At 40.5% G+C, this 21849-nt stretch overlaps 1 protein-coding gene across 7 annotated transcripts in view; it reads left to right on the top strand.

The window, feature by feature from the left end:
• Positions 1–21849, top strand: part of PTPRT (protein tyrosine phosphatase receptor type T) — a 1153310-nt gene that overhangs the window by 920557 nt on the left and 210904 nt on the right. For all 7 annotated transcript variants that reach the window (XM_070381763.1, XM_070381762.1, XM_070381758.1 and 4 more), the window contains exon 13: positions 15996–16032. In XM_070381763.1, coding sequence (XP_070237864.1) covers positions 15996–16032 — 37 coding nt within the window. The remainder of the gene's footprint in view (positions 1–15995; positions 16033–21849) is intronic.

Genomic DNA, 21849 nt, shown 5'->3' with positions numbered 1-21849 from the left:
ACTTTGCTTATAATATTTTTGTCCCACCCCTGAAAATGTAGTCAAATGCATCAGTTTTTAAAGTTACACCTAGACTTTGAGACATTGTGAAAAAGCCTTTCTTATACCGAGATTATAAAAGAATTCACCCTGTTTGCTTCCAGAACTTATACAAGTTTAAATGTTTTTCACATTTACATTTCTGATGTTTGGTGTTTATTTTTGTGCATGGTATAAAGTATGTGTCTAATTTTATCTTTTTTCCCAAATGTCTGTTTAGTTGTCCTAGCAACATTTATTAAAAAATCCATCTTTACCCCAATAATTTGAGGTGCCATTTTCCTCATATTTTAAATTTTCATATGTTCTTGTGTCTTTTTCTGGAAAAACCTGAAATTGTATTCCACCCACCTATTTGACTATTTATGCACTAATACCACACTGTGTGTGTGTGTGTGTGTGTCTGTGTGTGAACGATCAGTTTTATCCAGCTCTTTGTGATCCCATGGACTATAGCCCGCCAGGCTCCTCTGTCTATAGAATTTTCCAGGCAGGAATACTGGAGCGGGTGGCCATTTCCTTTTCCAGGGAGTACCACATAGTTTTAATTGTAAAGGCTCAATGCCTTGACATCTGATAAGGCAAGTCCCCGAACCTGGATTTTCTCTTCTAGTGCTTTCCTCATTCTTCTTGGGTGTTCATTTTTTCATAAAAGTTTTAGCGGTAACTTTTCTAGCTTCATAAAAAGCCTATTAGTAATTTAACTGGAATTGCACTAAACTTTTACATTAATTAGGGTGAACTAATATCTTTAAGATGTTGAATTATCCTAGCTGAGAACAGAGAATGTCTTTCTGTTTGTTCAAGTCTGCTTTTGTGTCTTTCAGGACTGTCGTTAAGTTTTCTGCATATAGATTTTGCAGTTCTTGCTGAGCTTAACACCAAGTATTTAATCTTTGTTGCCATTGTGGATGAGATTTGCTGCATGGCAGCCTCTATGTGAGGTCAATTGTGTTTGTGGTTACTATTCACTTTATATGTTAATTTTATATCCTGCTACCTTTATCATTGACTCTTTGTTAATCTTCAGATATACTGTTACATCATCTACAAGCAAATGTTTTAAAGTTTATTTTCCAATCTGTATGCTTCTAATTGATTTCTTTTATCCAATTGCACTGACCAGAACTTCCAATATGATGTAAAGCAGTGGTGGAAATGGAGGTCATCCTACTCTTGATCTTAAAGAGAATGCCTTTAGTAGATTTCCATTAAGTGATCGATTTCTGTTTTCTTGAGCTTTTTTTTTTAAATAAGGAATGGGTATAAATTTTGTCAAATGCTTTTTCTTCCTTAGTAGAGATAATATGAGTTTTCCTTTTATCTGCTAATATAGTATACTATATGAGTAGATTTCTTAACATCCAACCACTCTTGCGTTTCTATGATACATTCCACTTGGTCATAGCATTTTTTTTTTCTCAATGCAGTGTTGAATTCGATTCACCAACATGTTATGTAGTAGTTTTACACATTCAAAATTAAGATTGGTCTATAATTTCTCCCTTGTGTTTGTTTGTTTGTTTGTTTGGTATTATCTCCCCTAAATTTAGGTGTCAATGTTATACTGGTTTCTTTTAAAACTGAGAACATTTTTGGATAGTTGGGGAGCATGAGACTGACATGTACACACTGCTGTATTTAAAATGGATAACCAGCAAGAACCTGCTGTATGGCACAGGAAACTGAGATCAGTACTATGTTAACAACCTATGTGGGAATAACTGAATCACTTTGCTGTACACCTTTAATTATCAAAACACTGTTAATCAACTATGCTCCAAAATAAAATAAAATTTTAAAAATGTATTAATTAAAAAACAGAACTCCATTTTCCATGCTGTAAAACAATTTCTGTCAGTACTATCTTATCTTTAAAAATCTACTAGTATTACTCAGCCATTAAAAAGAATACATTTGAATCAGTTCTAATGAGGTGGATGAAACTGGAACCTATTATACAGAGTGAAGTAAGCCAGAAAGAAAAACACCAATACAGTATACTAACGCATATATATGGAATTTAGAAAGATGGTAACAATAACCCTGTGTACGAGACAGCAAAAGAGACACTGATGTATAGAACAGTCTTATGGACTCTGTTGCAGAGGGAGAGGGTGGGGAGATTTGGGAGAATGGCAATGAAACATGTATAATATCATGTATGAAACGAGTTGCCAGTCCAGGTTCGATGCACGATACTGGATGCTTGGGGCTGGTGCACTGGGACGACCCAGAGGGAGGGTATGAGGAGGGAGGAGGGAGGAGGGTTCAGGATGGGGAACACATGTATACCTGTGGTGGATTCATTTCGATATTTGGCAAAACTAATACAATATTGTAAAGTTTAAAAATAAAATAAAATTTAAAAGAATAAAATTAAAAAAAATAAAAATTTACTAGAAAATTCCCAATGAAAACAATTCAGTGGGGTGTTTTTCTTCTGAGGTGGTTCTTTCATATCTTCTATTTATTCTGTGAAATTAGACCTGTTGCTTTTATCTCTAATCAAATCTATTTTATAAGCTATACTTTTCTAGGAAATTATCAAGTCCATTTAGTTTTTCAGAACTGTTTTCAGAGGTCTGAAAAGTTGTCTCATTTTTAAAAGTTTCTTCTTTTTCAGTGGTTATTTCCTTCTTGCCATCCTTATACATTGATGCTTCCTCTTTTTTTTTCCTTTTTCTAGTATCTTTTTCTTTTCTATTTCAATAACCTCACCTTTTGCCTTTATTATTCCCTTCTATGCTCCTGTGTTTTCTTTCTTTTCTAGGTGAAAACTTATTTTTTTCATTCTTTCATTTTACTGATATTACTTAGTCACTGCTTAAATGGTTTTTATAGATTCCAATATGTAGCGTTTTCATCATTTTGTTTAAAAATATTTAAATTTTTGTTTACACTTTCCCCTTTCACCTAGAAGTTAGCCAAAAGAAATTATTTTGTGAATTTCCAGGTGGATGGACCTATTTAGGTTTTTTCTTTCATACTCTTAATTATCACTTTACTATATTATATCCATGGAATATTTCTTAAAATACTTCTACTTTATTCAACATAGCAGTGCTTTCTTAATTAGCTGATATATGGTAAGTTTTCTGAATGCTTCATAAGCTCATAAGGAGAAGGCCTTTCTCTGATATCAGGCTGTAGGGTTTGACACATAGCCACAAGATCTGCTTAATTATTTTAGCTCTCTGTATCCTTGCCTTTTTTTTTTTTTTTGCCACTTGATCTGTCTTATATTGACAGTAGTCTTCTATTATTCTGGTATCTTCTGTAGTTTTTACTTCATCAGTTAAGTTCAGTCACTCAGTCATGTCTCTTTGTGACTCCAGGGACTATAACATGCCAGGCTTCCCAGTCCATCCCCAACTCTCAGAGCTTGCTCAAACTTATGTCCATCGAGTCAGTGATGCCATCCAACCATCTCATCCTCTGTCATCCCCTTCTTCTCCTTTTACTTCATAAAGGTGATCATTGTGGCTTTTGGTGCATAGATTCTCATGCCTGCTACCTTTCTTTTTAATTGTGGATTTAACAGTAAAGTGTTCTTTGTTTTATATATATATATATGTATATGTATATACTTTTTAAATTGCATTTTATAACTCTGATATCAGGATCACTGCTATAGCTTTCTTTTGTTCATTTGTTTATTCTTTGTTTTTTTTTGCCACTTATACTTTCTCTCATTCCTTTATTGTTGTCTTTCAGAATGACTTTGTTTTAGATACGAAAGTGAAATAGAAACTGTTAGTCTCTGAGTCATGCCAGACTCTTTGTGACCCCATGATCTGCAGCCTGCCAGGCTCCTCTGTCCACAGAATTCTCCAGGCAAGAATATTGATAGCCATTCCCTTCTCCAGGGCATCTTCCCAACCCAAGCATTGAACCCAGGTCTTCTGCATTGCAGACAGATTCTTTACTGTCTGAGCCACCAGGGAAGCCCTTTATATACCAGATAGTTGGGTCTTGCTTTATGAGACCTTTGAAATCTTTCCCATATAATTATATGGGTTAAACCCATTCACGTTTGTTGATGTGACTGTTATGTTTGGTTTCAAATCTATCACATATTCTTTATATCATAATTTACTATGTTAATTCTGTAATTCTTGCTGATGTGTTTTCTTCTTTTATTTTAAAATTTCTTTTGATGTTTAGAAAGCTTTTTATTTTTGTTCTAATAGTTATCTTTTTTTCTTATACTTTTCAATGTATTTTATCCTTTCTTATTTAACCTCTTCCTACCAGCATTTTTCCCAGCATTGTTGAAGTGTAATTAAAAAATAAGAATTGTGTATATTTAAGATGTACAACATGATGGGCATTATGGTTTGTTTTGGGTTCTTTTTGAAGTTATTATAAATTATAAATTTAAAATTTATAAATCTCTTTATAATTTAAAATTATAAATCTCTTTTCAGTTGATTTATAATATTATATTAGTTTCAGGTGTACAGCATAGTGATTCAATGTTTTTGAAGATTATACTCCATTATAAGTTATTATAAGATAATTGTTGTAATTCCCTGAGCTATACAGTATATCCTTGTTGCTCATCTATTTTATTCATAGTAGTTAGTATCTGTTAATCCCATACCCCTAATTTGTCCCTTCACCCTTCCTTCCATTGTGAAATGATTGCCATAATCAAGCTAATTAACAAATTCATCACCTCTCATAGTCACTGTTGTGTGTGGTGAGAGTACTTAAGATCTACTCTCTTAGCAAATTCCAAGTATGAAAAGCAAGTAATATACAAACCTCCAAAACTTATGCACCCTGTTAACTCTTGGATCAGCATCTCCCCATTTCCTCTACACTCTGGCCACTGCAACCACCACTCTCTGCATATGTTCAGCTTGCCCCAATTCCACATAGAAGTAAAATCATACAGTATTTGTTCTTCTGTGTCTGTCTTGTTTCACTCAGTCTAGTGTCCTCTGGGTTCATCCATGTTGTTGCAAATAACAGGTTCTCCTACTTTTTAAGGTCATTAATAGTCTATCATCTGTATATACTACATTATCTTTTCCCAGGTCCTAACTGCCCCATGCTATTCATCCGTGCTGATCCGCTTAGTTTTCAGGTTGAGATGATAGAAATAGGCCTCTTGGGCAGCATCTGGCATAGCTGGGGGAGTGGGTCACTCCCAACGCTCTCGTTTCCCCTGTGGGGTCTCTCGTGGCACTGAGCTGGGCCACTTTGGGAAAAAGGTAAAGTGTGGCTGTTTAGTGCTTCTGTTGTGAGACTTTTTGCTCCACTGGGGGGCTGGGTCCTCTCTTCTGGACTTCCAAATTCCCACAAAGGCACTGTTATCCAGGGATGGTTGTCAAAATGATGTTTCTTTGGAAAGAGGAGTGTACAGACTTATTCTGCCATCTTGCAGACATCACTGCTTTGTCCGTTTTTTATGGTGTGCCTTGACTTTCCTCTATTGCCCATACAGCAGTCAATGAACTTACTCCACTCTCATCTTTCTTCTCTTACCCTGTTTCTTCTCTCTCTCATTTTTACTTCCATTATTTTCAAGAAACTATAACATTTACATATTCTGCTTTCAACCATGCCCCTACCTTCATTTAGTCTGAGATTTACAATTAAATATATTAAACGCTTATCATCAAACCTTTTGCCAAAACTTCCTCAGTCATCTCTTTGTTGAATGAAGCTTATCTTCTGTTATATTTCTCAAGGAAGACTCATGAGTATAGGAATCTCTGAGTGATTGAATATTGCAAGTTGTTTTCCTATAGTTTTGATAATTGAAAAATACTTGGCTAGCTATAAAATCCTTGGTTCATAATTTCTTTTAGTTTCTTGAAAATGCTGCTTCATATTTTTTGTCCTGTATGTTGCTTTGGAGACAGCTCATGATAGCCTAATTCTGTTGCCCTTGTAAATTGTTTGATCCTTTTTGCCTTAAGTCTTTGAAAACTTTTTTTTTTTTTAAGTTCAGTAGTTTTTCTAGGATCTTGGAATAGATCTTTCAGGTCTTTGAATCCTTTCAGGGTGTAGCCTCAGGTCATCTCTTCATATGTTTTCCTCAGATTTTTGTTACAAATTTTTGCTTATTTAATTACTTAATCTGCCTTCTCAGGGATTTCAAGTATACATATATCAGATCTTCTTTCTCTTCTCTTTAAGCCCTTTTTCATGGACCCTTGTTATTTTATTCTTGATCTCATTTTCATTCCCTTGGTTGTCTTTCTCTTTCTTCAATGCCCCTTATTAAAAGTTTCCCTTGGATATCTTGTCATTTAATCTTCATTTCTGAGTGCTTTTATTTTTGTTTTCTTTTCCCCTCTGAGTTCAGTCAGCCCTCTTTTTTTCCTAATTCTTTATGGATTTCAGTTGTTAATATTTACATTTCTAATTCAAAGTTGTTTGAGAAGATTTAATTCCGTTTGGTGTACTGTGTTACAGTTTTCTTCTGATTTTTAATTTTGGGAGAGGAGGTGGATTTTTATCACTTGGGAAGTTTTGATTTTTATGTTTTCTTCTTATATAATAGCTTTATTTGCTTCCTTCCACTTATTCATTTTGTAAATTTGAGGTTCAAAAACACAGTAGTAGGTGGATATGGGAGCCTGAATCTCTGGAATACCACTGTTAGAAACAGAAATTTGAGCATCATAAGGATTTAAGACTTAAAGCCTTGTAACTAAATGTAATCTTTTATTGAGAAAATTGGGATACAGATGAAAAGAGATATAAAATGAGACCACGCCAATATTTGGAGGTCAAGCAGATGAAAAGTGTCTGGCCAAATAAAATAAAATTTAAATTTAAAAAAGGATTATATATTCTGATAAGGTAGTGCTGTGTCTTTTTTTAATGGATGACTGAGTTTTTTGTATTACGACAAATAACGGTTTGTGTGCTCTCTGACTTGTTGTTGCTGTTGTTATTCTCTCTTGACTACAGAGTCTTAAAATTCCCCCCTTTGCCTCTTTCCTTTTCATTATCCAGTCTCCCAGAGACACTGCTCCTTTCTTTTTACCCTATTTCCCCCCATAAGTGATACCTATGGAAGATTACCACCTTGAATTATGTATGGCTTTACAAGTTGTTTTCATGTAGTCAGTTCCTTATTCTGGCAGGATTCTTTTTCAGAATTTTCACACATAGGAGCTTGGTCTTTCTGAAGATCGTTTTATAAAACCTTATGACCTCTACCAGCTTACCTTTTCTCTCTTTCATGTTGTTTTTCCTTACAGCCCTGGCTCTCCGCAAAAGCTTATGATGAGAGCCTTAGAAATACTTCATTCAGCTGCAGTGCTTGTTACTAACAGGGACTGTGACGTTTTGAGGGTTCTATGTATTTTAATGATCTTGAGGTTGTGAATTATGTATAACTTTATTTTTTTTCTTGTTTTCCTGTTTTGTTTTTTTGAAAGATAAGTTGGGAGATTTGATTTTAGATGGTTACCATTTTCTTCAACTATTAAGAGTCAGCAGGAATTGACTGTGGATTGCTTGTGGGAAATTATGGAACTAGAAGAATCAAAGATGACTCCCAGGTTTTTTTACTTAATCAACTGGATAGATAGTGGTTACATTTACTGAAATGGGGAAAACTGGTAGATATATAACATCTGGCATAGAAAGGAAGGGAGTAACAGAGTTCTCTTTTGGAGATTTGTAAATGTGCCCGAATCTCTGGAATACCATTGTTAGAAATTTGAGCATCCCATTCCAGTACTCTTGCCTGGAAAATCCCATGGGCGGAGGAGCCTGGTAGGCTGCAGTCCATGGGGTCGCTAACAGTCGGACACGACTGAGCGACTTTACTTTCACTTTTCACTTTCATGCATTGGAGAAGGAAATGGCATCCCACTCCAGTGTTCTTGCCTGGAGAATCCCAGGGACGGGGGAGCCTGGTGAGCTGCCGTCTATGGGGTTGCACAGAGTCAGACATGACTGAAGTGAATTAGCAGCAGCAAGGATTTAAAAGGTCCATCTAGTCAAGGCTATGGTTTTTCCAGTGGTCAAGTATGGATGTGAAAGTTGGACTGTGAAGAAAGCTGAGTGCTGAAGAATTGATGCTTTTGAACTGTGGTGTTGGAGAAGACTCTTGAGAGTCCCTTGGACTGCAAGGAGATCCAACCAGTCCATTCTAAAGGAGATCAGTCCTGGGTATTCTTTGGAAGGACTGATACTAAAGCTGAAACTCCAATACTCTGGCCACCTCACGTGAAGAGTTGACTCATTGGAATAGACCCTGATGTTGGGTGGGAGTGGGGGCAGGAGGAAAAGGGGACGACAGAGGATGAGATGGCTGGATGGCATCACCAACTCAATGGACATGAGTTTGGGAGGCCTGGCGTGCTGCAGTTCATGGGGTAGCAAAGAGTCGGACATGACTGAGTGACTGAACTGAACTGAACTGAAGGATTTAATATTTAATGCCTTGTAACTAAATGTAACCTTTTATTGAGAAAATTGGAACACAGATGAAGAAGGATATACAATGAGACCACTCCACTCCAATATTTGGAGGTCAAGCAGATGATAAATGTCTGGCCAAATAAAATAAAATTTAAATTAAAAAAAAAAAAAGGATTAGGAGCAGACAGTGAGGTAAGAGAGAAAGCTGAGAGTAGAGTGATCTCAAAAGCAAGAGGAGAAAGAGTCAGAGAGAAAGTGATCAGTTGCAGTTGATGAGACACTAAAAATAATGTGGTTGGAGATTTTTAGAGCTGACCATATGAAAGCCTTCACTGCCCTTGATGAGAGCAGTCAGATTGAGGGAAGTTCCAGAGCACTAGTGAGTTAAGCCAATTGAGTCTGCATCCAGAGAGATAACACAAAAGATTTTCAGAGCTTGAGTCTAATAGTGACTTTTCTGAATAAATGGCTTGCATTTATAAAATGCAATAAATGACTTGGGAGTTTCATTCCCTAGAGTCGGGGTCAGGGCCACGGCTATTGCCTGAAGCAGGGCCTGTTGCCTTCAAGGAAAATCTAATAAGGTTGGTGATGAACACCTATCAGTGAGAAGAATATGTCACCAACAGCCAAGTCGCCTTCACCTGGCAGCTGTACTTTGCCTCTTGTTGGTGACTGCAGGTTTGCAGATGGCAGCATACGTGTTTATTAGGAAGTGATATCTCAAAGGGTACTGTGTCCCTTTCATGCCTTGAAAGGCATCCCTCACGCATTTTCCTCCAGAGGATGGGCCTGCCAGGTGACCTAGTTCTAATGGTTCTGGGCTGCTCGGTTTCCAGAGGCGGATCTCTGCTTTCCTTTTCCATCACTGGCTTTCTGATTTCTCAGGGTCCTGTTTTGGGTGAAAACAGAATTTCTTCATACAAATTGCTTGGCCTGTTTTTCAAAATGTGGCTCTGCCCTATCATCACTGTCTGCCTGTGGACAAGCCAAGAAAGCAGGGCCTCTGATCTCATGTCAAAGACATATTTGCCAAGATACCTCAGAAAAGAAGGCCATTTGCTTAAAGGGTATTTTGCTTGGCTTACTATCTGAGTAACCCTGGGAAATGTTATTTAATCTTGTTTCACAAGAAAAGAGAAGTGGGGCATTGTGCTATCCATTTCAGCCTTGTTATAAGAATGAAAAATATAATATTCAAAACACGTACCTTAGGAAAAGAGAGCCTTCCTCTTTTCTGTTTTTTTCCTTACTGATGCTTTCAGGGACTGTCATGCTAAGTGAATGAGCCACATTGAGGTCAAACAACAGCTTAGGGATCAGGGCGCTGGAAGGGCATCATGGGAAATTGGGCTGCAGAGAGCCTAGACTGAGGACCCAACGTGTATCAGCCCCAGAAGCATGGGGGGGGGGAGATGGTGAAGGACTCTGGGGTCAAGCAGAGCCGAGAAAAGCTTTCCAAAGGTGAGAGGCAGGCAAGATCTCTGCAGCCAATCTCCTGGTCCAAGGCAGTAGCGTCTCTCAGTTAGATGTCAGCATCACCCTCTCCCCAACAACTAGCTTCTCTTGCAATGTAAGTCTGTTCTCTCTACAGCAGCCTCTGCACTTTAAAAAAATAAACATCTGAAAATTTTATTCTTGCTCATTAATCTTTGATAGCTGTCTGTTGTTCTTAAAATATATACCAAAACCCTGCAGTCTAAAGGGCCCTACCAAGCTTATGCCTCTAGCTTCATCTGATCTCATTCTCTGCGTACTTCATGATGGTGTAAACACCCCAGACTTCTTTATGTCTTTGACTGCACCTCGTGTTTTCCCTCTCCCAGGCCTTTGTGCATCGGTCCCTGAATCTGGGACACCCTTCCATGATACTTATCTTACAGATATTAGGTTAAATAGTTCTTGCTCAATGTGGTAAGCCCTCTTTCATTCCCACCCACATCCCTTGTCGTCTTCTGGACACATATATAGCACCCAACACTTCTCTTAATAGTGTTTATTGCAACTTGTAATCAGGTGTTTACTCATGAGAATAGTTATCTGTTGTTTGCTGCAAGTGTTAGAAAGATAATGTTTGCATGCTTCATGAGGATGGGGACCATGTCTGCTCTGCTCATCCCTGTGTGTGCAGCTCAATGCCTGGCACGTAGTGATAATTCAGTAATGATGAACATTTTCAGCGACAATCATATCAATGCATACTTGTTGATTGACTGACTAAATGAATGAGGAGTGAAGTGGGGGTCCCAGTCTAAGAGAAAAATGAAGGCACAAGCCTAAGAAGATGTGAAAACTGTAGAAAGACTCTGGGGTCAGGGCTAAATCTCATAATATGAGCTGAGACAGCTTAGTCTTAGAGAAGGCAAAAATATGAGTTAGGGCAACTGGGAAAAGTCTTTGAAAATGATGAGATCAGGGCTAAATCCCCACCTTATTAAGTAGGGCAGTCTGATGGTGCAATGAGAATTTTATGTATTCCCCAGGTACGGGGGCTTCTTGACCAGCTTGGGAGTACAATGTAACCTAAGTCCTCCTGGATAATAGACAGAAGTTCCTATAAGCCCTTCAATTAGATAGCCTATAATTTCAGTTAAGTAGTTGAAGGATGGATGGATAAGTGGATGGTTGAATGAGTCAGACTTGGCCTAGTCTCTAAATGGAGGTTATACGTAGGTAAGTAGATATAGGTATAAGGCATTTTGATTTAAAAAAAAAAAAAAAGCCCGTTTGTTGTGAGTTGGATGGATGATATGATATGACGTCAAGAAGATAGTGTACTGAAAGAACTGGAAGCAACCTTAGAATATCCCACTTACTCTACCAAAGTGGGCTTCCCCATCCCTTTCTCTGTCATTTGATTGGTGGGGAAATCGAGCCACAGAGAGGGCCAATGAGCTGCTCTGTTGCACAGCACTGGCAGATCCTTTTTTTTTTTTAGCTTTTTGGCTCTGCCACGAAATGTGTGGTATCTCAGTTCCTGACAAGGGATTGAACCTGAGCCCCCTGCATTGGAAGTGTGGAGTCTTTAACACTGGACTGCTGGAAAAGTCCCAGCACTAGCAGATCCTTGAGTAGAAGCAGGTCTCAACAGAAGCCCAGCAGTTAGGACAGTATATTACCCCAAGGTGATACATTCCTGCGTGCAGATTTGCAAGTCTAGAGTAGGAAGTGGAATGTGAGTGAGGCTAAAATAATGGGAACATGAAATTGTCTTGTACTGTGGAGATGGAACAGAAAATACACCAAATGCTTTTTCTCTTTCTAAAGCCTTATATAATCTGACACACGGAAAGTACTCATTTCCTTTTTACAGAACTGATTGGGTAAATGTCCACAGGCCAGACTTCCTGTGTGATCGGATGCAGAATTTCCAGTGTGTTCCTGACTTGCTTGCTAACAGTTCAATCACCTAGAAGGTCAAGGGAGTGACTTAGGACTTTGTTATTCTGTACCTGATTCTAACCAACAAAGACAAATTGGTTATGGAATTAAAGATGTCAGGAACTTGGGAGAAAACAGATATGTCAGTGTCATGTTTGTGAGAGCCGAGGAGAGTTAAACATAATCAGACAAGTGCTTTAGATGATAGAAAACAGTTTAATAGATTCAGGTGGAGGACGTAGTGTTAGGAAATGGCTCACTTTCATGCATGCAGCTTTGGCAGTGAAGATGATTCTAAGGAGAATTAGAAAGTTCTATAAATGATCCAGTGAAGAAGGCAGTAGAATAAACCGTTGTGGTTACCCAATATTCCCTTTACTGGGACACATTTTTAAATGAGTTCAGTTCAGTTACTCAGTTGCGTCCAACTCTTTATGATCCCATGGACTGCAGCACACCAGGCTTCCCTGTCCATCACCAGCTCCCAGAGTTTACTCAAACTCATGTCCATCAAGTCCCACAAAAGACACATTAGCCTTCACCTTTGTGGGGAGGAAGTGACCCAGAAGGAGCGTGAAGGGTTTTTCGGAGGTGCTGGTAATTTTGGGTGTTTTTTCTGGATGCTGGTCATAAAGTGTGTGTTCACTTTGTGAAAGATTTGGCAAACTGCATTTAAAATTAGTGTGTTTGTCTGCATGTATCAATATGTTATACTTCACTGTGCAACCATTTTTAAGATTTAGTATATTTCTTTAGGACTTATTTTTTAAATGCTTAGATTGGCATGTTAAATAAAAACTGTGCTTTATTAATTAATAATTTTTATGTGTATTACTGCATGTTATTACATGGCTCTCAACCATTTTCATTATCAGCCTTATAAAACTTCACTGTGTAAAGAGACCTCCACTTTCTTTACCATGACTATAGAGTTGGGCAGATATGTTCGTCTTCGTTTTCACTTTTATAAAGAGTACTGGAAGCAATGACTTTGAATATAAAGCTTCTTCTGCATTTAAGGTCATTCCTTGAGAATAGATTCTTAGATACAAAGAGATTAGGTTGACTCTCTTTAAAGTCTAGACACATATTTACAAATTACCCCCATCAGTAAAGACCTCACTATATTGCCCATTGCTATATTTAACAGTATTGCACAGAATTGACAAGTTTCCTGATACAGTACATGCAAAATCTTTTTTTTTCTTTGTATTAGTATAAAGTTGGAGATCTTATCTCTTGGCACTTCCCATCCAACACAATTCCTCAGTTCTCTGGATGTCGTGCTTTCTTCTTTAGCCATCTCAGTGTCTAGTTCACTGACCTCTGTTTAAACCAAAGAACAGACATGGAAGCCAACAGGAGTTGAAGAACTTTGTTCTACCTCCAAACATGAAAACAAACAAAAAAAATTAGTTTGTTCACTTTTATCATCATTTTTAAGTTTTAACTCATTTGTGACTTGAGCTTTTTTGGCATCTCATTTTTAAAATTTATTTTTGGAGTATAATTGCTTTGCAAAGTTGTATTAGTTTCTGCTGTACAACAAAGTGAATCAGCTATATGTATATGTACATCGCCTCCCTCCAAATCCCACCCAACTAGGTCATCACAGAACACCGAGCCAAGCTCCCTGTGCTTTGCGGCACCTTCCTGCCAGCTGTCTGGTTCACACCCAGCAGTGTACACACGTCAGTGCTACTCTCCCAGTTCATCCCATCTCATTTAGAGAGTTCTGCTTTTTTCTCTCTTCTTTCTTTCTGTCTCCTGGAAATGTTCATTAAACAAAAAACTGTTTTTCTTGAAATATAAGCACCTTCAAATGAATATTTCATGTATTTGAATCATAATATGTCATGCTGTTTTAACATTTCTGCATTTTCCATTTTTTTAAATAAAACAATTATTTATTTTAAAAAGTAACACTTTCAGCACAGAAAAAAAAAAAAGGAAACACTTGTTCCAAAGAACAAGTCATGTCAACCCAACCTTCTTTAAGATAGTTCTTGAACTGATTGGGGAAATGCAGTAGACAGAGCATCAGTACCTGAAGTGATTTTTGACCCTGTTCTCAAGCTATGTTTTTGGAAAAATACCACAGTAGAGTCTGAGTTCTGAAGCAATTGAGACAGCGAGTAACTGTTGCATAACCAACCAGAGATTCTGATGAACAGGTGAATGCCAACCTGGAAGAGGGATTCTAGTGCATGCCACTGAGTCTGTTACTGGCATTTTCTAGGTTACTACTTATATTAGTGATCTGGATAAAGTGGAAAAAGCATGTCCCCAAACTTGCAGATAGTGAAGATAATAAGGTAATAGGCTCTGGTCACCAATTCAAAGATGATAGGCTTTGACAGTTCCAAGTGTGACTCTGTACTTGAGTCTCATAGTAGGACCACGTATGTATGTAGAAGCAGGCAAATTTTTTTCTTTTTTTTGGTGGGAAAGAGTTGCTGACATATTCATTGTGATCACTGAAAATGTGAAATGTTGGCTATGTTATTAGAAATGCAGTTTAAGTAAGAAAAAATGGAAAACAGTGATAATCTAGGTAATCTATAATAATACGTAATAATCTAGGTAATCTGGGTAGTCTCTATTGACAAGACTACACATAGACTGTTGCTTTATGTTCTAGTCCCTTCTCATTAAGAGGGACAAACTGGAGGATGTCCTGGGAAGAGCATTAATTTGGTTCAGAGGACTTGAGCTTTTATCATCTGAGGAATTGTTGAAAAAGAATGTTAATGAACTTGAGAACTGTCTTTCAGTACCTGGACATCTTTCCTACACAAGCAAAGGCAGACTCCCTGTGGGCTACAGAACAGAATCAAGACCACGAGGGGTCATACTTGGGCTTGATAGGAGGGACGGTTCCTAGCATTCAGAGGTGTGCGTGGATGACATAGACTCTGCTGTAGACATTACCACTGTTTCTCTTTCTGGTTCTTGGAGCACTCCAATTCCTGTGTCACTGAAGTCAGGCATGGCCCTTAGACTCGCTCTAGCTGATAGAACCTGTGTCAAAGGAAAAGCGTTACTTCTAATGTCAAGCCTTTAGTTGCCAGTTCTTACTAAACTCATCATCATCCCTTTCTCCAGCCTCAGTGAACACTGATTATATTAACATGGAGGTAGCAGCCTTGGTCTTTGAGTGGCTACAATGATGACAGCATCCTCCAGCCACCACCATCAGCTCCCCCTCAGACCCACCACACTCCTCTATTGGACATGTTGTTTGAGTGGAAAATAAACCTTTGCTGTTTGTAGCCCCTGGATTTCTTGGGTTTTATTCTGCATATTCCTGACTAAGGCTTCCCTGTTGGCTCAGATGGCAAAGAATCTACCTGCAACGCAGGAGACACAGGAGATACGAGTTCAATCCCTGGATTAGGAAGATCCCCTGGAGATAGGAAACGCAATCCACTCCAGTATTCTTGTCTGGAGAATTCCATGGACAGAGGAGCTTGGCAGGCTATAGTCCATGGGGTTGCAAAGAGTGGGACATGACTGAGCAACTAAACTAAACTAATCCTGATTAATACAGTGCCTTCAAGATTCAGTGGTTCTTTACATGTGGGGATTAGCAAGACAGGCATTGGATTCTGCAGATCAAAACTACACTGGTCAGAATGGCCATCACCAATAAGTCTACAAATAATAAATGCTGAAGAGAGTATACAGAACAGGGAACCCTTTTGCACTGTTTGTGGGAATGTAAATTGATATAGCCACTATGGAGGACAGGATGGAGGTTCCTTAAAAAGCTAAAAATAGAACCACATGACCCAGCAATCCCATTAAGCTTCTCACAGATGCCCTTGATACCATCTGCTAACCGTGTAACTGAGTGAAGCACACACATGCCACACTCACTTAGTGTTACGGTTATTGTTCTGTGCTGGGCAGTATTTATGAAGTAGTTCTGTCTGGGGAAGAAACTGATAAGGTGATGAGAGCCAGGAAGTGGAAGTAACACCAGTGTAAGAATAAATGAAGAAATAGAATTAAAAGGTGATTCCCCTGGAGGAAAAACCTGGAAGGGACAAATATTAAATTATAATTAAAAATATAAAAGCAAGCCTATATATGCAAATATGTATACATATATTTTTGTATATATTAAAAAACCAAACACAACAAATTAACTGGAATCTCACTTTTGTTATTCACAGGAGACCAAAATCAATTGTGTCCGCCTGGCTACGAAAGGTATGTTGGCATGCGCTGTCTGTCTTCAGTTATTGAAGTACTTCTCTCTGTAGCAACACAGGAAAATTTTAGGCAACAGTGACTAAAAATAACAAGAAAGAATTGTTATTTTCCCTGGAGTCATTTGCATCTAGGTATTATTATATACTTACGGTATATATTAATATCACAGTGCCTAAAGCATAGGAAGAGCTCAGAACATATTTGCTTAGTCGATGGATAGATGGATGGATGCACAGACTGGTACATTAATCAGTGGTAAATATAAATTTGCTCAAGTACTCTTCACTATATATTTGCACTGTATTTGGGTCTATGTTTATGTGGGTATTTTTTTGCATGTCAGTTAGACCAATCTTCTGGTGTTGGATTTTATTCCGTTGCCGCATAGCTTTCAAAAATGAGGTGATTAGTGTTAGTGCCTTGTATAATGAGAAAGCAAACACTGCATTGTTGTGTAGTTGGCATTTTCTATACTTATCCCCAAAACCAAGGCAGCATTGTTCAGGCTCATCACTTTTTGTTTCCCTAATTATTATTGAATTGCCTGGCTCTCTCAATTGGTACATGTTTCTGTTTATTACTCTTTAAAAAAAAATCAGTGAATGGTTTGTTATCATTTAACCTATTACAAGGTTGAATGGTTAGAAATCAGGTTTATCTTTTTTGTTATAGAACTGATATTTTTAACAGCTATCCTCCCTGTATAAACACACCAAAACTGGGCAACTCATTCTAGTCCCTGCATTTATTGAGAGCATATATGGTTTCATAGGTGACTTCCACAGCAATGAAAAGATATAAGTAGATATGTAATGATAGGCATAAACTATAGACAAAGACAATGGCTCAAGTATGTATATACATATGTCAATACATACACACAAGCACACACAGCAGAAAACGGGGGAGAGAGACAGAAATATTTAATGGTTATTTGACAGAATATGCACCAAGACCTATCACCCATTAGTTTTATAACTTTGAAGAAAGTCACGTCAGTTTGTAGACAGCAAAGGGAAGATGCAGGAGGAAGAAGACAAGCAATCAGGGCTCACTGTGATAAGAACTCACTCTGCTCTCCCAGAAGTCAGGAGAGGTCAGCATGTCCCTAATGTGTTCTCTCTCGGGAGCTCAGGCTTCTGGACAGAAAGAGATAAAATACTGCTTGTGAGGCAAGGAGAATTGATGGCCTGAAAACAAAAGGGGCACAAATTATGGGCCTCAGCAGAGTTTTCCTCTGAAGAAAACAGATCGTCTAGAAAGAAGACCCTTATCTCTGGGCTAGCACTAGAGCTCTGATCTCGGGCCGGACAGCTCGGTATCTGCAGCAACCCCCTGGAGTGGGCAGGAAACTTACAGAGAAGCCTCCCCTGTGATAGTAAGCTCCATGGCTCCCTGCGAGCTTCTGACGCCTGGACATGGGAGGGCTGATGGCAGTGCCGTCCCCTGCGGGGGCAGAGGGGGTTCTAAGGATATCCCCTGGGACAGAAAGCCCTCCTAAAAGGGAGTTTGTTGAATTGTAGGATGTGAACTGGGAATTGAGAACATGTGATCAGACAGGCAAAAGGTATCTGTGGGGACTCTGAGTGAGAATGTTATTTAGTTATTTATTTTTGGCTGTGCTGGGTCTTCACTGCCACACGGGCTTTTTTCTAGTTGTAGTGAGTGGGGTCTTTTCTCTAGTTGCAGCATGTGGGCCTCTCATTACGGTGGCTTCTCTTCTTGCAGAGCATGAGCCAGGTCTGTGCACGGTCTCAATAGCTGCGGTTCCTGGGCTCCAGAGCACAGGCTCCATGGTTGTGACGCACAGACTTAGTTGTTCCACAGCATGTGGGATCTTTCTGGATCAGGGATTGAACCCATGTCTCCTCCATTGGCAAGCGGATTCTTTACCACTGAGCCACCAGGGAAGCCCTGAGAGAGAGGAATTAAAAGCATATGTTCTTGGCAATTTCAGGACCCACTGTCCATGTACATAGACAATACACCATGCCATGTTTCTCCAGGTTCCATTGCTGATCTGTGAGATTAGTGTGAGCTTTAAAGAACTAGAGCAAGAGTTGTCTACTTCTTCTTAGCATGAGGATTTCTCTTCTTGTTTGATGTTTAGGATACAACCTTCCTTTAGTGGAGTGTGTTGTGTGCATGTGCCAGGTGTGGCAGGGGAAAGGATGGGAATGCATTCGTGAGTGTGAATACCCAGCTGGTCATGCCCAGGCAGGGCTCAGAGGAGTCAGGAGTCAGACGTGGATTCCAGGATTCCATGTCTTTGTTTTCCAGGGCCATTGCCCCAACCAGAGAAGCGGGCTCTAGCAGCTCTTGGCAGTAGGGTAGTGAGCAGAATGCCAGTCTCCCTCAGGTCAAGGAGTGATTCTTTCTCAGCATCACATCAGATAAATAAGCAGGATGCTTGGTGATGCAGAGAAAAGGCAAAGCGAAGGAAAGCTATATTTGATCAGTGTCTGCTCTGTCCCCTTGGAGCATCCAGGGTCAGCTGAACGAGAACCCTATCTGAACTCATACCCTGCCCATGGGGACTGTGTATCAAGGAACTAAGTCCAGGCTTCAATATTTGACCCATCCCTTTCCTGATGTTGTCAATCAAATTTCCCTCTTTATAGGTTTGCCAAAAATGCTCTTCTTTTTAACAGAGGAAAGTATGATGGTGGGAACCTTGCAGGCATTAAGGGTGTAACAAATTCCAGTGACAGATTCCATGGCCCGTCTGTCTCCCTCAGAGCTCCTCCACCTCTTTGTCATTGTGGCATTTTCCTCATGGGTCTGCCAGCGGGCAGCCAGTCTCTGGAGTGTGGTCACACGGGCAGGCTTGAGGCCAGTGCTCTGGCGATAAAGCAACTTGCTGATGTCCTGTCCCTGACCCCAGTGACTCCAGACAGTGTCTGTGGTCGGCTGTGTGAGTCCCATGGAACTGGGAGGGCTGCTACTCAGAATGGAACAGCCTGAGCTGTTCGGGGTCATTCTGACCTGACCAGAAGCCCAGGGCATCTTCTATCAATATTAGATAGAATCCCTGGCTCTAGTGTGCACCTCTAACCCTTGTCTGTCTGTAATGTCACTGTTCGTCACCCAAGCTCTAATGAAGCACTGCCAGCCGGGAGGTCTTCAAAGCCGGGGACCTGTGTTAGTTTTCAGCGACTGCAGAGTTCACAAACTAAGTGGCTTAAACAAAGCATAATTTATTGTCTCACACTTCTGAATGCTAGAAATCCAAGATTGAGGTGTCAGCAGGGTTGGCTCCTTGGAGGGTGTGAGGCAGAGTCTGTTTCGTGCCTTTTCTCCAGCTTCTGGGGGATTGCTGGCCATCATTGGTGCTCTCTGGCTTGTAGACGCCTCACCTCATCTCTGCCTTCATCTTCTCATGGTGCTCTTCCCCTGCGTGTCTGTCCAAATTTTCCCCTTTTCTATGGACGCTGATCATATTGGATTGAGGGTCCACCTTACTCCAGTATGACCTCATCCTAACTCAGCTAATCACCTCTACAGGGACCCCGTTTACCAAATAAGGTCACAGTCTAAGGTTAGGACATTGACATATGAATCTGAGGAGAACTCAGTTCAAGCCATAACGGGCCCCATGCAGTTAGGGGCAGCGTCCACATGGTTCCCATTGAAGCCTTTCACTGCTCACCATTCAGTGGGATCCCAGCAGTCTTGGGGGCTGTGCAGGAACTGGCCCTGCCAAAGAGGGCCCCAGGTGCAGGCTGAGGTCCAGATGTGGCTCCGGGTTTCTGCAGAAGCAAAGCAAGGCTTCCTCAAGCAGAGGAGCTGCTTAATCTATGAAAGGATCCCAGGGCAGGGGGTAAATGCAGAGGGCCACCCCCACAAACCAGACGCTGGGTCTGTGGCAGAGGGCCCTTCCCAGAACCCACGTGGTGGTGGAGCATCAGGTCCTGGGCAGGGCCAGGCCTCCTGGGGTAGGTGCCAGCCCTGCTGCTGTTGAGGGGAGCTCTGATGAGGAACTGCTTGGTCCTTGCCACTGATTTCCCAGTCACATTTGGCCGTGGCAGGAAGTTCCTGGCATATCGTTGACTCTCGAACAATACCTACTAAGATGAGGGAATGCATTTGGTCAGAATCTCACTGCAGCAAGACTCAGAGATCCTGAGGGTCATACTCCCTCTTCCGAAACTCAGAAGCACCCTATTTAAAGTAATCCCAGGATTCCCTGGCAGTCCAGTGGTTAAGACGCTGTGTTCCCGATGCAGGGGGCACACGTTCAATCCCTGGTTGGGGAACTAAGATCCTGTTTGGCACAGAGGGTGGTCAAAAAATTAAAAAATAAAATGAAGTGATCCCCATCTACCCATTCATTGGAAGGATTGATGCTAAAGCTGAAGCTCCAATACTTTGGCCATCTGATATGAAGTGCTGACTCATTGGAAAAGACCCCGATGCTGGGAAAGATTGAGGGCAGGAGGAGAAGGGGGTGACAGAGAATGAGATGGTTGGATGGCATCATTGACACAGTGGACATGAGTTTGAGCAAACTCTGGGAGATAGTGAAGGACAGGGAGGCCTGGCGTGCTGCAGTCCATGGGGTCGCCAAGAGTTAGACACACCTTAGTGACTGAGCAACAACATAATCTACCCATTCACAGAAAATTTTTGAACGTAATTACTGCCTGTGGTTTGCTGATAAACCTGCTCTTTGGAAAAGTCTTTTATTTGTAGTCTTTGTCCATTTCTAGGGTGTAAATATCCCCACAAATCCAATATCAAGTTATTGATAGCTTAACAGCAGCTGGCTTATAAGAATGTTCTGAATGTTCAGCAACATTTCTTCTGCAGCAAGCTAATGCAAGCCAGCCCCAGCACACCAAAATCTCAGTTTGTTATGAGGACCGAATGATAACATACATATAAATGGATTTTTATTTACTGTAAATTGTTTTGGAAATTCTTAGAAAATCATGATTGATGACCATTATGTCTCTCGTGGTTAGCTCACTCACAGTGCACCTGGGAGCCAGGTACCTTGTAAGGAACTGGGGATTTTCAGTGAACCAGCAGTCTTGCTTCCTGTCCTCAGGAGACTCACAGTCTAGTGTGGAAGCAGACATGAAGTGAATGATCGTGAGAGACAGCAGTGGAGTTGTGACTGTGATCAGGTCCTCTAAAGAGAAGTGAGGTGTACTGAGGAGGACAGGCGGCGGCAGAGCTAAAGCCCTGGGGCAGCCCTGGGGATCACTCCTCTAGAGTGGGTGCATGTGAGATACTTTGTGCCCCCCGGTCCCGTCCCCACCCCTTCTCAGCCACCCCTGGGAACTGAGTCATATCCAGCGCGAGGGTGGCATTTGAGAAGCTAGCTGAATGATTGTGAGAGGAACCACACTCTTGGCCCAGACTCCCTGGGAGAACCAAGTCCCCTGTGTTTACAAAGAGTCTGTTGGGTGGATCCACACACCACCAGGGGTCAGTATTTATTTATAGAGCTGGGGCAGAACCTCCAGCTTAAGGTGCTGCTAAGGAACGCTGGGGTGGTAGTTTGTATGAGCTGCTAGATTTAATGCTAGGATTAGGACAGGTTCATCTCAAAAGCCTGGAAGGCAGTCTTTTTCACTGATGGGGTGAAGAACCTGTGTACACATATTCACATTCTTCTTTACCTTGTTCCTCAGCACGGGTTCAGTTCAGTTCAGTTCAGTTTCGCTCAGTCGTGTCCGACTCTTTGCGACCCCATGAATCGCAGCACACCAGGCTCCCTGTCCATCACCAACTCCCAGAATTTACTCAAACTTATGTCCATCGAGTCAGTGATGCCATCCAGCCATCTCATCCTCTGTCGTCCCCTTC

Source organism: Bos mutus, chromosome 13 (assembly GCF_027580195.1).
Source record: "Bos mutus isolate GX-2022 chromosome 13, NWIPB_WYAK_1.1, whole genome shotgun sequence".
NCBI classification, from domain to species: Eukaryota; Metazoa; Chordata; class Mammalia; order Artiodactyla; family Bovidae; genus Bos; species Bos mutus.
Note: the sequence above shows the minus strand (reverse complement) of the source record. Positions and strands in the feature narration are given on the sequence as shown.